The 16,747-nt window shown below is 40.5% G+C and overlaps 1 protein-coding gene across 1 annotated transcript in view; it reads right to left on the bottom strand.

Annotated features, from left to right (window-relative positions):
• The window catches only part of GLIS1 (GLIS family zinc finger 1), a 249,797-nt gene that overhangs the window by 119,559 nt on the left and 113,491 nt on the right, over nucleotides 1-16,747 (bottom strand). Inside the window, exon 3 of the mRNA XM_066625789.1 lies at nucleotides 6,579-7,680. Coding sequence (XP_066481886.1) covers nucleotides 6,579-7,680 — 1,102 coding nt within the window. The remainder of the gene's footprint in view (nucleotides 1-6,578; nucleotides 7,681-16,747) is intronic.

Raw genomic sequence — 16,747 nt, 5'->3', positions numbered from 1 at the left:
CTATGCTATGGAATTTGCTATAGATAGTGTTTAAAAGGGATGAGGCCTCCTAATCTCTGCTTGTGGGTTTTTCAGAAGCAGCTGGTAAGCATGGCGCAAAACAGAATGCTAAACTAGATGGATCTTTTGCCTGACCAGCAGGGCTCTTCTTATCCTTCTCCTGATGAAAGAAGGTATTCCTTGAAAATTCTGAGCCCAATTTGTATAACAGAGAAGTGCCAAACTTAACAAACTAGTAGTCCAATCCTATCACCAGCCACTACAGAGCATGCAGCTGGGCCAACACGCCAGCACACATTGCATGCTACGATTGGGGGGGGGGTGTGACCAAGAAGGCCAATGAGAGATAAAAAAATTACTTCTTGGTGGGCCTTCTGGTCTGCTATGGATATCCTCAGACACATGACACCAATGTAGCTGGTGTAAATCTGAGGAAAGGAGGAGGTGGGCCCCGACTGGGAAAGGATGATAGGGTCTGGCATGCACGACTGACACTGAGATCCACTCCTGAACCATCCCTAGTTCCTCCCCCAAACAGCCCATAGCCCACCCCCGCCACCACCTTACCTTCTCTGATGCAGCCTGAATGGGCTATTGACATATGTGGGGAGCCACTGGCCAATTCTGCTGGTGGCTCCTTTGCGCTCAGCAGCATGGGACATTTATGGCACCACACGCCATTTAGGATGGTGGAACACAAGTTCTGCTGTCATAAACAGCAGGTGGGGTTGGGTCGTAAATGATAGCAGGCACGCTGCAATCATTCTGTAATGCTCTGGTTCTAAAGATACAAACATTTAAACAATAAAATGCAAATGGAGTGCAAAATGATATAGCTATGATCTAAGAGCTCCAAGCCCTACCCAGAACTTTACAGGATGTCTAGAAAGGATTGGGAAAGACCCTTGTGAAAAACCCTGGTGAGGTACTGCCAGTCATTGACATTGTGGTACAGTGTGCAGTGCAGGAGTTCTTCATAATGCCCCCATAAGTATATCCCACTAAAACTATACAACAATAGCAACAGATATCACCTATAAATGTCTTTAAAGTGTTGTATGACCCTGCCATTTATTCCACCTAAAAGGAATAAATTATTGCAACTCACTCCAAGAGTTTGGGATGAAGTGAACTAAATCTTCAGATGAAGTATAGTAAGTTTACACATTTGGAGTGAGTTGCAATAATTTAAAATAAATGTATAAAAACTGAAAAATGGGATTTTAAAAACACCTCACATAAATATAAAGTTATATTAAGAATGCTAACCTGTGCATATGTACTCAGAGGTAAGCAGCACTGTATTCAACAGAACTTACTCCCAGGGATATTTGTAAAGGGTTACAGCATTAATGTGACAATCACTCAGTTTCTTGGGGTTTGGGAGCTGAATTTTACAAATATTATAATATTATAAAAGGGTGAATGCACATTCATAAAATAGAGAAGATTAACATCATTTATTTACATTAAAAAAACATGAAAAGAAGGGGGGAAGATGAATTTTCCAATAGCTGACTCTCTTTTGCCCTAAGCCCTAACACTCTTCCAGACTGAAACGATTTAAATTTGCAAACAGGGGCTTAAACATTATTGTACAATTTTTTTTATCACTATTCTTTATTACTGAATGGGATAACAGTGATAGGACAAAAGGGTAATATGAGAAATCCCCATTTTTCCCAATTCAAAATATTTAAGCTGTCTAATTTCTGTTGTCAGACAATCAAAATTCCAATTGTCTGGGACATCAAATCTAAAAAAGCATGAAATTAATCTTCAAAAGTTCAAGTCTTAGAGGCATTGCATCATTATTTTTGTTGGATATATTTTTGATATATATGATGAGCACCAAATTTAATAAAACTAAACTAACACAAGTTAAGTATGAAACATAACAGGATATTGCAGAGAGATTAGGTAGTTTCCTTCAGACTACTTGCACAGCCCAAGGAATCAAGAGAGGCAAAACAAAAGGGGGAAAAAATCTCACACAAATGATGTAGAGAAGGAATCAATGTATTAGCATATATAACGGAAAAATGAAAACAGTACTCATACAGATTTTGGCACCAAACACATGGAGGATCCCCAAAATATCAGTAATTCCTTTATAGCAGATAGAATTTTGCTTTTCCACTGTCTTTTACTGAGAAGGGAGTACACTGGCTAAATTTAAACCAGCTGTAATGATGAGTGTTACAGTTGGACTGAAGGGAAGCTTACCTCATGAAAGTACTGTGGAAACTGCTGTTGGAAAGATAATAAAAGGATTAACTGCCATTTTAGTGGACCATTTACTTTTCAATCAAAATGTCTCATGTATTTCCTGTTCTCAAGTAGCCTGAATTCCAAAATTCCTTTGTCTATTACAGTACATAGTAGCAAAGCCTGTCATAAGAAATTAATAATTTTACATGGACAGCAGCTTTTATGCATACAGGCAGGGCTACTTCTTGCCATTCTCCCTTGAACACATTCAATACATATTTAGTCAACACATTTTCCTGAATAGCCAGTAGATACTCAAATTTAAAATAAGGAGGTATGTGCTCTGGAAAGGCACTGGAAGCAACAAAAGAAAAAGAACTCTTGAGGAGGGGGCATACCCAGTGACTCCTGATTGCTACTGATCCTAGGCTTTTTTTTTTTTTTAAAAAAAAAAGGTCTGCTAACCATTTTTAAATAAACTCAGGACATTCAAGTGTGCAAAATAATTTACTCTTTGAACTTATGGTTATTAACCTCATTTGAAGATAACTGAACTTTTCAGGCAATATCACATCAAAGTACAAATACTATACTGTGTACACACACACACAAACACACAAACACACACACAGAGAGAGAGAGAGAGAGAGAGAGAGAGAGAGAGAGAGAGAGAGAGAGAGAGAGAGAGAGAGAGCTCTTGTACAGCAGTAATGATTTATTCTGCACATAAACAGATTTCTAGTTGATATTATGCTTTAAACTGTGTGCCCCATTGCTTAAGAGCTTGACCTTCTAACATTTTTAAAGTAGTGTATCAAGAAAGATTCATTTCTAGTAATCCTCTTAAAATCAGTTTACTTTTGTGCTGAACTCTAGATCATAGTATATTTATACCTCCCCCCTTGTTTTTCTACATCACAGCAGATATTAATAGTCTTACCAGTAATTCTTCCACAGTCAGCACAAAACAGATTGCTAACTGCTGGTTCTGTAATGCTATGTTCTTAATTCTGCTTGGGGCACAAAGTACTTTCAAAACAGGTACTGTTGCCAGCACTGAAAGAGCTTTCTGCCTATACAGTATATATGAAAAGTATAGCTGGTGGCATAATATTTATAGCATGCATAGATATGCAGCTTTCCCAAGACCCAATTCACAATTCAAATTTCTTCTGGCATTACTCATTACTTAATATGGTTTAACACAAGGACATAAAGACAAGAGTAATCTCACAGCATTCTTTAAGCTGAACAACAAGAACTGGTTTGTGTGAAATACTAACTGGGAAGGTAACATTAGAAAACTGCTACACAATAGCTACCGAACAAACACTTCAAAGAAAACGTGGAGAGGGTTTTTCTTGCTGTCAGGTAAATCTAGATTTCTATACCACATCTTTCATCACTGTAAAAAACTAACCAAGCTTCTCTAGTTTTAAAACAAACTTTTAAAGAGACAGAGAGACGGACGCAGAAAGTAGGTTGCTCTCATCACTTTGTATGCAACTGACAAAATTATAAAGCCAACATTGCTATGTAATATAGACATTTTCACCGTTTCACATTTCTAACTCCCAGAATGCAACAAGCTGTATCTTTTATCAGGCACAACTAACTGGAGGTTTAAATTTCTGAATGGCTCCTCCCTTGCTCCTAAACAAGACACTTGTGCCACTTGGCATGTTAACTAGTGATGATTTTTGCAATTATCGCCCTAACATTGTTAGAACTAATGTAATGATATCGACATAACAACGTGCTTTTGAAGGAAGCTGTATGCACTCGTTTTATCATCATCATCATCATGCTGCAGCAGCAAGCTTTAATCAGGAAGGTACAAAAAATATTATTTATCAAGATGATACCAATACAATTAAAGGTAATATATAAAGAAGTTTGAAATATCAGAGAAAAGTAGTATACATGCTTGCATATTCTTCCTATCATATGGCTAAATTAAGAGAGAGACTTGATTAAAGAAAGCAAATATATTTGCATCTTGATTAAAGAAAGTAATAGATATTAATATGAGACATAAAGAACGTTGTATATGAAAAACCAGATGCAGAAAATCCAGTTTCACTATACTGTATTATTTTACATTTTTGTTCAACCACTTGCTCTAGAAACAGAGATACAGAGACTAATAGCCCAATTCTAACGAGGTTTTACAACAGCAGAACAGAGGTTCTGCAGTTGTAAACTGTTGGACTGCAGCGCACTCTGTGCACCGCTGCCAGCCATTTCAGAACCACTGCTGCAAATGGTGCCAGCAACCCACTGCTGCAGCTAGCTACACACAGGACCACAGGTAAGCCAGCACAGGGAGCAGGCAGTGGGGGAGGGAGTGGAAACAAGCAGCAGTGGCTTGTACCTGTATCTTAGCCCGTTCCTTCAGCCGTTCCCTCTCTCTTACTCTCTTTGAACCTATGCCAGCCAAATGGTTGGAATAGTTCCATGGAGATCCAATAGGGCAACAGAGGTTTGCCCAAGAGTAAAGGAACAAATGTTCCCTTATCTTGAGGAGACCACTGCAACTGCCCCCCCTTGAAGGATGCAGCATGCACTCCTGATGCAGTTAGCACGGCTGCATCAATGGGGGAGGGATTAGTTAGGAGTGGGCTGTAAGACACGTACATTCTCCTCAGAGATTTACTAGGTCTAAGTTATCTCTCACTCTAAGTATGTATCTGCTCCAAATATGAATTGCATTTGGAAAATAATAGTTACAGTAGCACTTACTCACTTACTGCAAAGTGACCAGATGTCACTTCAGTTTGAAAGGATATCTTAATATGAAGGAATGCCATTCATTCTAGAACAGGGGTGCCCAAACCCCGGCCCGGGGGCCACTTGCAGCCCTCGGAGGCTCCCAATCAGGCCCTCGGGGAGCCCCCAGTCTCCAATGAGCCTCTGGCACTCCGGAGACTTGCTGGAGCTCATGCTGGCCCGACGCAACTGTTCTCAGCAAGAGGACGACTGTTTGACTTCTCACCTGAGCTATGGGATGAGGGCCCTCTTCACTACTTGCTGTTTCATGTCTGTGATGCAACAGTGGCAGCGAAGGAAAGGCTGGCCTTGCTTTGTGCAAGGCTTTTTATAGGCCTTGAGCTACTGCAAGACGTTCATTCATTCAAATAAGTTCCATCTCTAATATATTCATTTATGTAAATTTATTCAAATTTTAAATGGTAAATAATTTTTTCCCCAGCCCCCGACACAGTGTCAGAGAGATGATGTGGCCCTCCTGCCAACATGTTTGAACACCCCTGTTCTAGAACATCACAGACTTTTTTTCAGAGCACAACTCCCAGGTACTCCAGTAAAGACACATCAAATCTCTAAAGCGCTCCTTGCTGACGTTTTGATGAGGCAACCCAATCTGCTGGTGTGGTTATTCCTTTGTAAGCAATCCATTTGGGGTTGCAAACAAAAGTTTCATATTTCACAGCTGGGTTGGGAAGCTTGGACCATTCTTGCCTTCTTGTTATCTGTTCTGTTCAGGGTTTCATATTATTGGGGCTTTCAGCATGTGGAAGACAACTGCAAGTCATTAGCTTTTATTTTAATTGCCCACATTATGGTGATAACGCAAGCAGAGAATACTGTTCTCAAGATGTTCTCTTTGGAATTCTTGTGAAGGTTGGATCTGCCAGATCAGAGAAGAGTTTTTATTGGTGGTCTTCTCAAAATTCTTCTTTATGTTTTGTTTTTTTAGTTAAATGAAAGCCATCCTAAAAATCATATCACATGCTCAATTTTAATCATTAATAATAATTAGGAGGATTCTATTCCTTTCTGCCATCTATTATTTCAAAGGGCTGAGTTTGGGATACTGTTCAAAAGGCCAAATGAAAAGAATTTCATTAAATGTGCTTTATGTTCCTTGATTTAAAATGTCACCCGAGGCACAGTGACCCGTCTTTTGCATTACACTGAAGCAGATTGCTTTGATCACCATATTAATGTTTCAGGGTCCAGTTTAAAAACAAACTATTGTATTAAAAGTTAAGCTTTCACAGACGGCAGCAAAATATTATTCACTGACATTACAATATTTATAACTCAGACATTTCCTCTCAGAAAAAAAGTTATTTTTTTCCTCACAAATTCTCATTAGAAGCACCACAGACCAAGTTGCAGGAAAACATAATTATGTTGGGCGGATATTGAGAAAGTAAAGAGTGCAAAGAACACACTGACTAGTGTGTGCATCTAGTCAATTATTTTTTCTGTTTGGACACATAACAGAACAAATTACAGGAAAGCAGTTTGATTATATTAGAGGAATATTTTTGAAATATAGGAGGAGAAAAGTGCAATGACCTCAGCGTGTTTCTAGTCAAATAAATATATTCCAGACTTACCATACACTTGTTTGGTTTCTCTCCAGAATGAACCCTCATATGGATCAGCAGTTTATAACGAGCATTGAAAGGCTTATACCGACGGACACAACCAGCCCAGAAACAAGTGAAGTCCTCCCCTTTCCGTTGATCAATATGCGTTTTTTCTATGTGCCGGACCAGTTCATCTTGCTGATCGTAAGCAGCACTGCAGTCAATCCACCGGCAGGCCTGCTTGCCACTGCTGATCTCCTGCTCGTCGCCTTCGCTAATTTGAAGAGACTTTGGAGACATGGATGCATGTAAATGAGATAGAGTCCCTTGAGTTTGGCTTCGATGCTGGTGTAAATGATAAGGTGGTGGCAGCTCTTGGTGATGCTGAAAAAGATCTGTGGCAGAAGAGTATTCATCAAGTGGCTCCTGTTTTAAAAAATTCAACTTCTGGTTGCCATGTGAAGTGTCTTGCTGAGGGACACCAGCATTGTTCATTATAAGGCAGAGGCTTGCATTTTCATCTGCTTGCTGCATTTGCGAATGATCACAGTCCCCTCGGACAAGTTCAGTGGAAACAGGTACAAGGCATACCGATGGGGACGGAAGATGGCAGAGATTCCCAGGTTGGGAGCAAGACTGTGGGCGAGAGGGTTTCTGAGTACTGTGGAGAGTAATCTCCCCAGGGGAAGAGGAAATGCCAGTCGAATTAGTCCGTAGTCCATTCACGCAGGTGACCAGTGACGTCTGTGATGTACGAATGATAGTCGTAATATCAATCCCATCAGCAGAAGATGGCAGCATGGAGATGCATCTCTTCTTCAGGTTGCTTGTCTGGTGCCTGCTTGAATGCTGAGGGCTGCTGAGTGACAACGAGCCCAGGGAGGAGCTATGTTCATTATTAAACACCAACGATGAAAGTGAATTTGTAAAGCCATTGTTCATTAGGTCTATTTCAGGATGAAGGCTGCTTGAACCTCTCAGTTCCATCCCTTCAGTAATCCCTCTGTGTGTAGAAACCTCAGAAAGGCCCTTGTAATCATTTGGACACTCCTGTTTTATATGCTGAGTAGTGCGATTTCCATTCAAGCATGGAGCGGTAGTATCTGTGGAGTCTTGGAATGAGGGAGGCCTGCAACACAGTTTCATTTAGCATCACTAAGAGGCAGAGAATTTTAGCATGTCATATGAGATGCAACATTTATTATGCAATTTAGCAGGGAATAATTTAATATTTTGTGCACATTCTCTTCACATCCTATGTAACAACTGCATTTGAACATTCTTTACAAGCAGTCTCCTTGAGAACAGAAAAGCAACATCTCACATGGTGTGCATTTCATATATACCAAAACATGACAATGCTTTTCAAAAAGACATGTATCTTATTAACCCCTATTTATATCTTCAGTGGAAATGCAGACAAAATGTAAAGCATTCACTATTTTCAGTTTTTTCCTATCACAAGTAGCCCAGGTGGATGACATGAGTCCAGAACTTTGGGAATTTAGGAAAATGGGTACTTTCACCCAGAGATTTGTTTTTCCATTTAAAAGAACATGATTATACACATACAGCTTCTCTCTTACCAGTGATTTACAATCTACTCCATACTGCAAGAGTCACTTGAACACTGAGATAGTTAACCTAATGGACCTGGCCTCCATGAGTAACAGAAGGGAGCAGAATCCTGAAGGAAGGAAGGAAGGAAGGAAGGAAGGAAGGAAGGAAGGAAGGAAGGAAGGAAGGAAGGAAGGAAGAAAGAAAGAAAGAAAGAAAGAAAGAAAGAAAGAAAGAAAGAAAGAAAGAAAGAAAGAAAAGTTACAACCTGTAGTGGTACAGTCCAATCTACCACCTTTCTCTGATGGATGTGCAGACCAGTATCAACCTGAAGAGAGAGGAGGTGCCAGATGCCAGTTACAGGGGAGCAACACTGGGAAACAGTTATGCCCATCTTCTATTTGTGGACTACCCAGAGGGAGCAGGTGGGCCACTGTGAAAAAAGGACGCTAGACAAGTTGGGTCTCTTGCCTGATCCAGCAGGGCTTTTCTTATATTTTATGAATCTTTCTATCTCGTTTAAAATATGGGAACAGAAGAAGGAATAACATGCATTCTGACTCCAAGATAAAGTAATTATAAATTCTAAGGGTAAATTTACTTATGTTCTTTTTTAATGTAATGTCATTCAAAAACAGTTAATTGTGACAAAGCACTACTGAATTTCATGTGATGTTAATCATCACTAGAGCTGCAATCCTAAACATATTTACCTGGGGGTCAACCCTGATGGGCACAATGAAATATCGTTCTGGGTAATTATGTACAAGATTCCACTGTATGTTCAGGCCTGCCAATTTCAATGAAGCTTTGTAATGACCAATTTTCTTTGGATACAACCCATAATTTCTATTCACAGGGGTTGGAACATCTCCAGGCATACACACGCAATTTAATTTTGGGAGCCATACTTATTCTAACTTTGATTAAGCCTGAATAGTACTATATTTCAGCCCTACCTAATAGAGGGAAAATGCCTTCCTACAGAGAGAGCTCCTTTCAGCTTTATAAAAGTATCAGGTAGGATTATTTTGCAATTCTGGAGAAGGGAAATATGATTAAAATGGGTTTTACTGAAGTGTTAAATTTTTTTTTAAAAGTTTAAAACCAGGGAAAATAATTACAAAATGGACTGTTGTTGGAAGTTTGGATAGCCTTATTGGTGTCCATCATATTTCAGACAAAAATTGCTACACCAGTTCTCCCATGCTTAAAAGAGAAAACTCAGCCTTTTAAATAAATTAAATACAAATTTCAAAATTTCAGGTGTGTCACAATGGAGAGAAAAGAGCTACATTAGTCATCACTTACAATGTTATAGATACTATCAGTGACACTTATACAACTACATTTGATACAGCACTCACAACCGATAAGACTAGTCGCAGGGAAAATCCCACCGTGATATTGTGGTTTGAGCATTAGGAAAACGAGCATGTTCCTCTGTGTGAACAGAATAATCCATGATACCTGTCACCTGTGAATCAGGCGAAATGAGCGTGCAAGAAGTAGAAGAAAAAAATCACAAAAATATGCTCTCTGGGCTTTTTCACATGCGATAGTAAGGGTGCATTCCTAACCCCTTATGTCAGTGCTTTCCCTTACTTTGAGGAGGCCTCCGTGAGTGACACCCAGCTGCAGAATGCAGCACATGTCCCATTGGCACCGCTATGTCAGTGCTGGAAAGCACTGACATAAGGGGTTAGGATTACGCCCTAAATGGATGTATTTGTTCCACTTGCGCCATTTCTGCACACGTGTGAATGACTACAATGTAGGGTTAAGGGTGACCAGAATCAGAGTTGAGGCTGATTGAAACCCATGCAGGAAGGTGCATCTAATTTCATCCTTAATGCACTTTTCTGTCACCTGTGAACAGATACATACTTTCCAGACTAGAGTGGGAGATATTCTCTCTGCAGGGATGGGAGGGAAGTGTGGCAACCTGCATCCCTTTGCAATGGAACAGGGAGAGAAAAAACAGGTATTCAAACAAGTAAATGGGAACAAAGAGGGATACTTTGACTTGCATGGAAAAAATGCAATGCACTTAAGAACTGAACACACAAACAATTGTATTCATAACTAACAAAACACACAATGAACTTATTTACCTTGATTTCCTTTGTTATCGATGTATGTGATTTTGTATTCTGTTTCCTGGGACTCTATAACTGCAATGGACTTTTTGATATTTTAATTGCAATCTTTGCCCCTATATACTCCCCACATATTGTAGGGGAGCAAGATTACACTTTCCACTCTGCCCACCAGAAACACTCTTCCACACATGGGTACACTATTTTAGTAGTGCAAACATGTAAAAGCTGCCAATTCCAGGATCAGTATAGATTACTGACTGTATTGTTTAGGCCTTATAGATTTTATACATTCACTCTGTATTCAAATATTACATTATGTGTGCCTCTAGGAAAGCCTGATGAGGCAGATGAGTGAGAAAGGGGATCCACAAACCAGTTGGGGAAGTGCACATGATGCTGCCAATCAGCTGGAAGTGGTGCACATGATCATGCTAGCCAGCTGGATACCAGACCAAGGAGCCCTGCCCAAATGCAGGGCGCAGGAACAATGGCTAGTGAGGATCATGGCCACAACCTGTTTTTATCCAGGTGGAGGAGTAAACCAGCAGCACCTGGCCAGGCGGGGGGGGGGGGGTTGCTGAACCCAGCTGTTAGAGAAGAGTAGAACAAGATGGGAGAAGGGCAGAGAAATTTAGAAAAGCGCGAGAGAGAAACAAAGGAAGAAAGTGATACAGAGAGGAGCAGAGGAGGGAAAGACCAGACAGAGGCAAGTGGAGGAAGGAGAGGAAGACAGGCAAGAGTAACAGAGGAGGACACGAGGAAGCAACAATGGACCTTGGAGGAGGGGAAGGTGGGCGACCTAGGGAACACTGGTCCTGCTAGAAGGCATGGGGAGGGCTATGGCCAGTCCAACCCCAAAAGGCGAATGTAACAGAAACGAGGTGCAAAGAATGGAAGTGGGGATACTCTCCCCCAGAAGCTACAGTCTTGAGAGAGAGTCAAACAGCAGGTCCCAGGGACCTGAACTAAGGACGAGCTGGGACGTCCAAGAGGTGGTGTGGGGCCTGAGCTACCCCCATACCCCATAGACCCTACCCTGGGCTGCATTTTAGATGGTGCACCCCATGTAGGTCATCCCGAGGTGAGAAAATGATGAGAGAAAAGTCATGATGAAGTCAACCTCAGGGAAAAGGACAACACCCTCCTTTTCTTTCTGTTGACTGTTTGGAAACCAGTAAAGCTAAAGTGTTTAAGAGCACCTTCATGTGTCCCATCTGCTATGACATGGTTTCTCAAACCAAATGAAGATGGAGATCCCCCGGGAGGAGAAGGTGGAGATGACATGTTCACATGTGGATATCCAGCAGGAAAGGCATGCTCCATAAATGGGATGGGATGTGCACTATCATTCCTTCACCATGAACAGTGAGAAGACAATTCACCCTGGCCCTACTTATAATAGAATTGGATCAACCTTTTTTGTCCTGTTATTTAATACAATTGTGTTGGTTTCTACTTTATAACCTCTGTGTCACTATACTAACCTTCCTAGGCAATATTTTTGGAAAGGATATACAGCTGGGGAAGCATAGTGGGTAGTAGAATTTGTTTTGTGACTTAAAAATTTGAGCACCCAAATCTAAAAGACATTCTCGGCTCAAAGGTGAATCGCATGATTTGCTTGACAGCCATTGATAATTCTGTCTTCCATACATATGTCCTGCATATCATGCAATGACGGAAGGAACTGTATAGTAAACTTCCGAAGTATGGGATGGGTTACATTTATTTTAAACTTATTTCCATCTTGTCTGCATACCATGCAGTTTTTATTTTTAATGCATCCCAGTGACTTGACAAAATCACATACACACACAAGGGATGCAGAACTGGCAAGATTTAGGCTTCTCCTTGTGAGCACATTTACAACCCAATATCTTATACACCATAAACACTAGGTTGAAGACTGCAATCCCTCTAGAAATTGCCTTCTCTTGACATTGAGATTCCATATGCAATGCTTTCATCTCAAGAATGATGACTTGTAAAAATTCTATTTCAAATCATTTTTATGACTTGCTATAATTTATTCTTCCTAATATCTTAATCCCTTACATTTCATCTGATAGTAATCAACACACCTGGCTTTTACAGGTGGAACAGTGAATGCATATTTATTAACACATCTTAATAGCCTATCTGTAAAATGGGAGGCACCCCAGTAAAATGAAGAATTATGCAGTATAAATTTTTTCCCGTGACATGCATTTGGAACAACCAGCACAGCTTCCTTATGACTTTACCATGCATTCCAAATTCCACACAAGAAAATTCTATGCTTTCACAGTATTTTATGTGTTTCAATATTAAAAGAAATGGTGGAAATGGTGCAAAGAGAGCAACTAAGATGATTACTGGGCTGGGGCACATTCTTTATGAGGAAAGGCTATGGCGTTTGGGCCTCTTCAGCATAGAAAAGAGATGCCTGAGGGGGGACATGATTGAGACATACAAAATTATGCATGGGAAGGATAAAGTGGATAGAGAGATGCTCTGGTGTTATGTACTCTCACATAACACCAGAACCAGGGGACATCCACTAAAATTGAGTGTTGGGAGGGTTAGGACAGACAAAAGAAAATATTTCTTTACTCAGCGTGTGGTCGGTCTGTGGAACTCCTTGCTGCAGGATGTGGTGACGGCGTCTGGCCTGGATGCCTTTAAAAGGGGATTGGATAAAATCCATGATGGGTTACAAGCCATGATATGTGCAACTTCCTGATTTTAGAAATGGGCTATGTCAGAATGCCAGATGCAAAGGAGGGCACCAGAATGAGGTCTCTTGTTATCTGGTGTGCTCCCTGGGGCATTTGGTGGGCTGCTGTGAGATACAGGAAGCTGGACTAGATGGGCCTATGGCCTGATCCAGTGGGGCTGTTCTTATGTTCTTAAGAATGCCTCATTAGTGAGGAAACCCTTAGGGTTAGATAACTTGCTGACTCCAAAGTTCTTCCATGGGTCTTAGACAGTTGTTTGAAACTTAAGAATTTCAGTTCAAGCATTCTAGTTCTTATGGCCTACCCTGCCTTTACCATAAAATCAGGTTATATTTTACATATTATTTAGAACTGATCTTTGTTATTTCTTGTGTGCAAAACTGCATGTGCAGAATTAAGGTTTTGGAAAAAAAATTATTTTCATATTTTATATATCATTTTTCCTTCAAGAATTCAGGGCCATATACATGGTTGTATATACATTCCCCTGGGGGCTGGGGATAAGAACAGGCCCTCAGTTTGGTTGTACTTGCGTAAGAGGCGACTAAACAGCCACTGGGTAGATGGGACTCGTCAGCCTAGGAAGGCAGCTCATCTGAGAGAAGGAAAACTCTGATCCCAAACCTCCACTGCCTTGTGGCTACATCCAGTTATGGAAAAGGCTTCAGGAGTCAACCTCAAGGCAAAATCCAGAGCCGGAGTCCCTGAGGGAGTTCATGGCTGAACACAGTCACGTTCTGGCAACTCCTGCGACGCCACTGGAACCAACCGTATTGGCCTCTGCCTTTCCATTGGGCCATTTCAGCGACATGGAGAGGGGGAATTTGCTGCATGGGAAACAGTCTATCCTCCATATCTACTTTACCCAGGCCTCGCGCACTGGAGAGGACACTCTGTTCCAGAACCACCATTCAGAGCGCGATACCATAGTCTTCCGAGACTGAAGGATGCCAACATGGGATACATGCTTGGCCGACCTCCTTTTATCATCACAATAAGTTAGACTGAGGGACAGTCATCAACCCTTGTTCACACAGGTCTTCTTGGTCCAAAGCTCTAACCATTACACCACACTGAGCTTTTGTTTTGAGTTCTCCTATTCTGAATAAAGATATACACGTACATATAAAGGTATTAGAAATGAGGACTGAGAACAGCAAGATGATCACCTTCCTAATAAAACATTACGAAACCCTTTTCAGGCTATTTTATACATAAATCCAAATCTCCTATAAGATATTCATAAACCCATTAGTATTTTGGGGTGTTTTCTGCTACATCATCTTCAGAGATTTGAAACACTCTAATTTCTGAATAACCATGCAAAAGAGGTGTTTTGTATACTTGATAATGGATCATTTGAAAAATGTCCAACATTAGCTGTTTATGGGTCTGTTGTGGCAAAGAAAGTTATTAGGGCTTTTCCAGTAAAACATATGCATCTCATTTACCTGTTCTGTGTAGTGGGAAGTATGCTGTATGATGTTGAAAACCATTAGATGGGCTTGTGGGATGGGGGAAAGAGACAGAATGGTTCTTTTTAGAATACAGCTGTTAAATACGTCAAGGAGGAATGGAAGGAGTAAAAAATTTCAGGATGTTAAGGGAAAATGAGATTTTATTTGCAACAGCCAATTGTCTGGAACATTTTCTCAATGATGACAAAAATGGTACATGCTTTTAATAGGGCTGTGGCAATGGTTAAAACTCAAGGAATTAAGGACAAAACCACAGAAATTCTCTTTTCTGTTATTTATGTTTTGGGAAGAAGGAATGGTCAGAACAGCCATGGCCAAGCATGATTCTGGTATTCTCTGCCAGCTCAGTTATTCTTCTCTATCATTTAAACAGCCTGAGGTCCTGGTAGAGCTGTGTCTTTTATAGAAGTTGAGGATAACAAGCACTACATGCTTAAGTTTTCATCTCAGTGTGAGGATATTTGCATGAATTTGCCTGTAAAAGGTCATATAGCACAGTGAACTTTTCCAGTGGCAGTACATGAAGAATGTACAGTAACAGGCAATAACGTAATGCAAGAGTTACCTTTCAGTGCGTTTGCCTCTCATATATGAGCTAAGGCTGCATTCCCTAATTATATTGATGAATAAAGAAGACTCACTGTTCAGAGTTACTTACTACTGAGTAAATATGCACAGTATTACACTGAAAGTTGATGTTAGGGTTGCACACCTTATTGGTGGGTGTCCATAAATTCTACAGTACGAATACAGGCATAGACAACCTCAAATGTACAACACTTATGCTCCCATGGTCCTGCAGTTCTGTCTCAAACAGCTCAATTCTACCCACTGACTTATGACACTGGAACAGAGTTCTATATGGCGGCACGTATAGCGTGCTGGTTGGAGCCATTTTGGAGCCACTGCCATAAACAGTGGCAGTAATGGCAACCCACTGCCACAGCTGGCAACCAGCTCCAAAGATAAGCTGGCATGGGAGGTGGATTGTGTGCATGGGGGGAGGGGGAAGAACCAGGTGTTCCAGGGGAGGAATTGGGGACAAAGAGTGGGTTGATCCTGCAGCAATGGTGCACACTCCATTGGTCAGTGATCCCAAACTTGTATCTGGATTTCTAACAAGGTGGGACCCTCCTTCACAAAAAGAAATGGGCCATGCTACCCTTGGAGACAACCCATTTATGAATAGCTTTCATCCTACCTCCTTAATAAATATAGAAAGGTTGCAGTGAAGAGCAGTTTATGCAGATCATTAGTTTGCAAAGGCTAATAAAATACAAAATGGGAGATAGCATCACAGAGTAGATTCTCCTGAGTGATGTGGAGAAGCATAAGATTATGACCCAAGGTGTTAAAACCAAGAAAACCAACCAACCAACAAAAGGGATTGCTGAGAAATCTTGATATTCACTGAATGTTCTTCTAGTTACTGAGAAAGCTGAAACACCTACAGAACCTGGGCCAAGCTTTAGAGTAAAAGGAATTAGTTCAGTCACCTGTTGCTTTATATCACAATAGCACATCTCTCATGTTCTATGGCATATAATCCTGTGTTGTTCTGGGAATCTTCCCCGAGACAGAGTTATAAGGAGTTCATATTTCGTAAGTGCGTACTATGATCCTCTGTATACGAGCATCTGTCATTTCCTCATTATGGATTTTTCAAAAAGCTCCTGAAAAGATCTAAGCAGGGTCTTCTCTTCCTCCTTTTGTTTGCTCCATCCCCAATTATCTTTGCATCGTAATTGTCTTTAATGACAGAATTAAAACCAGCTTCTTACCAAGCAAGCACCATGTGGATTCACAACAGGCTCAAAATGCAGTTGACAAACATACATAATAAAATGAGAAACAGCAACATTTCCATGACTGAGTTAGAATTCTTGTTTCCTCATGCTGTGTCTATGGAAATTTGGATTAGGGGATTCCAGGCAGAGAGCACTTATTAATCAAAATACTGTATCTTAAAGCTGCAACTTTGAAGCATGTCCTCCCTTTCACGTTCTCAAGAAGGTCAAGATTATTTCAAAGTCTGTGATTAAAATGGGCAGATGCATTTTTAATTCATAGCAAATTTCTCTGAACCACTGACGTCTGCTCAGGAAGGGATTTGATTTGGAACCTGGTAATAATGTCAGTTTGTAACAATAAAAACTAGTATTGCATTTGTCTATATTTAATAAACAGGAGCCTTCTATTAATATAATGGAAGCAAAGTACATCGGTCAAAATCAGTGATCCAGTTTTCAAACTGAAACCTTGAAAGCAATGATTTATATTTGCTGAAACATGTCAATTGAACTATGTAGAGTAGAGAAGTTTTAAAAACTCATTTTCAGTTT

Source organism: Tiliqua scincoides, chromosome 4 (assembly GCF_035046505.1).
Source record: "Tiliqua scincoides isolate rTilSci1 chromosome 4, rTilSci1.hap2, whole genome shotgun sequence".
In the NCBI taxonomy this organism is placed as follows: Eukaryota; Metazoa; Chordata; class Lepidosauria; order Squamata; family Scincidae; genus Tiliqua; species Tiliqua scincoides.
The sequence above is the reverse complement of the archived record's forward strand: the minus strand, read 5'-3'. Positions and strand labels throughout refer to the sequence as shown.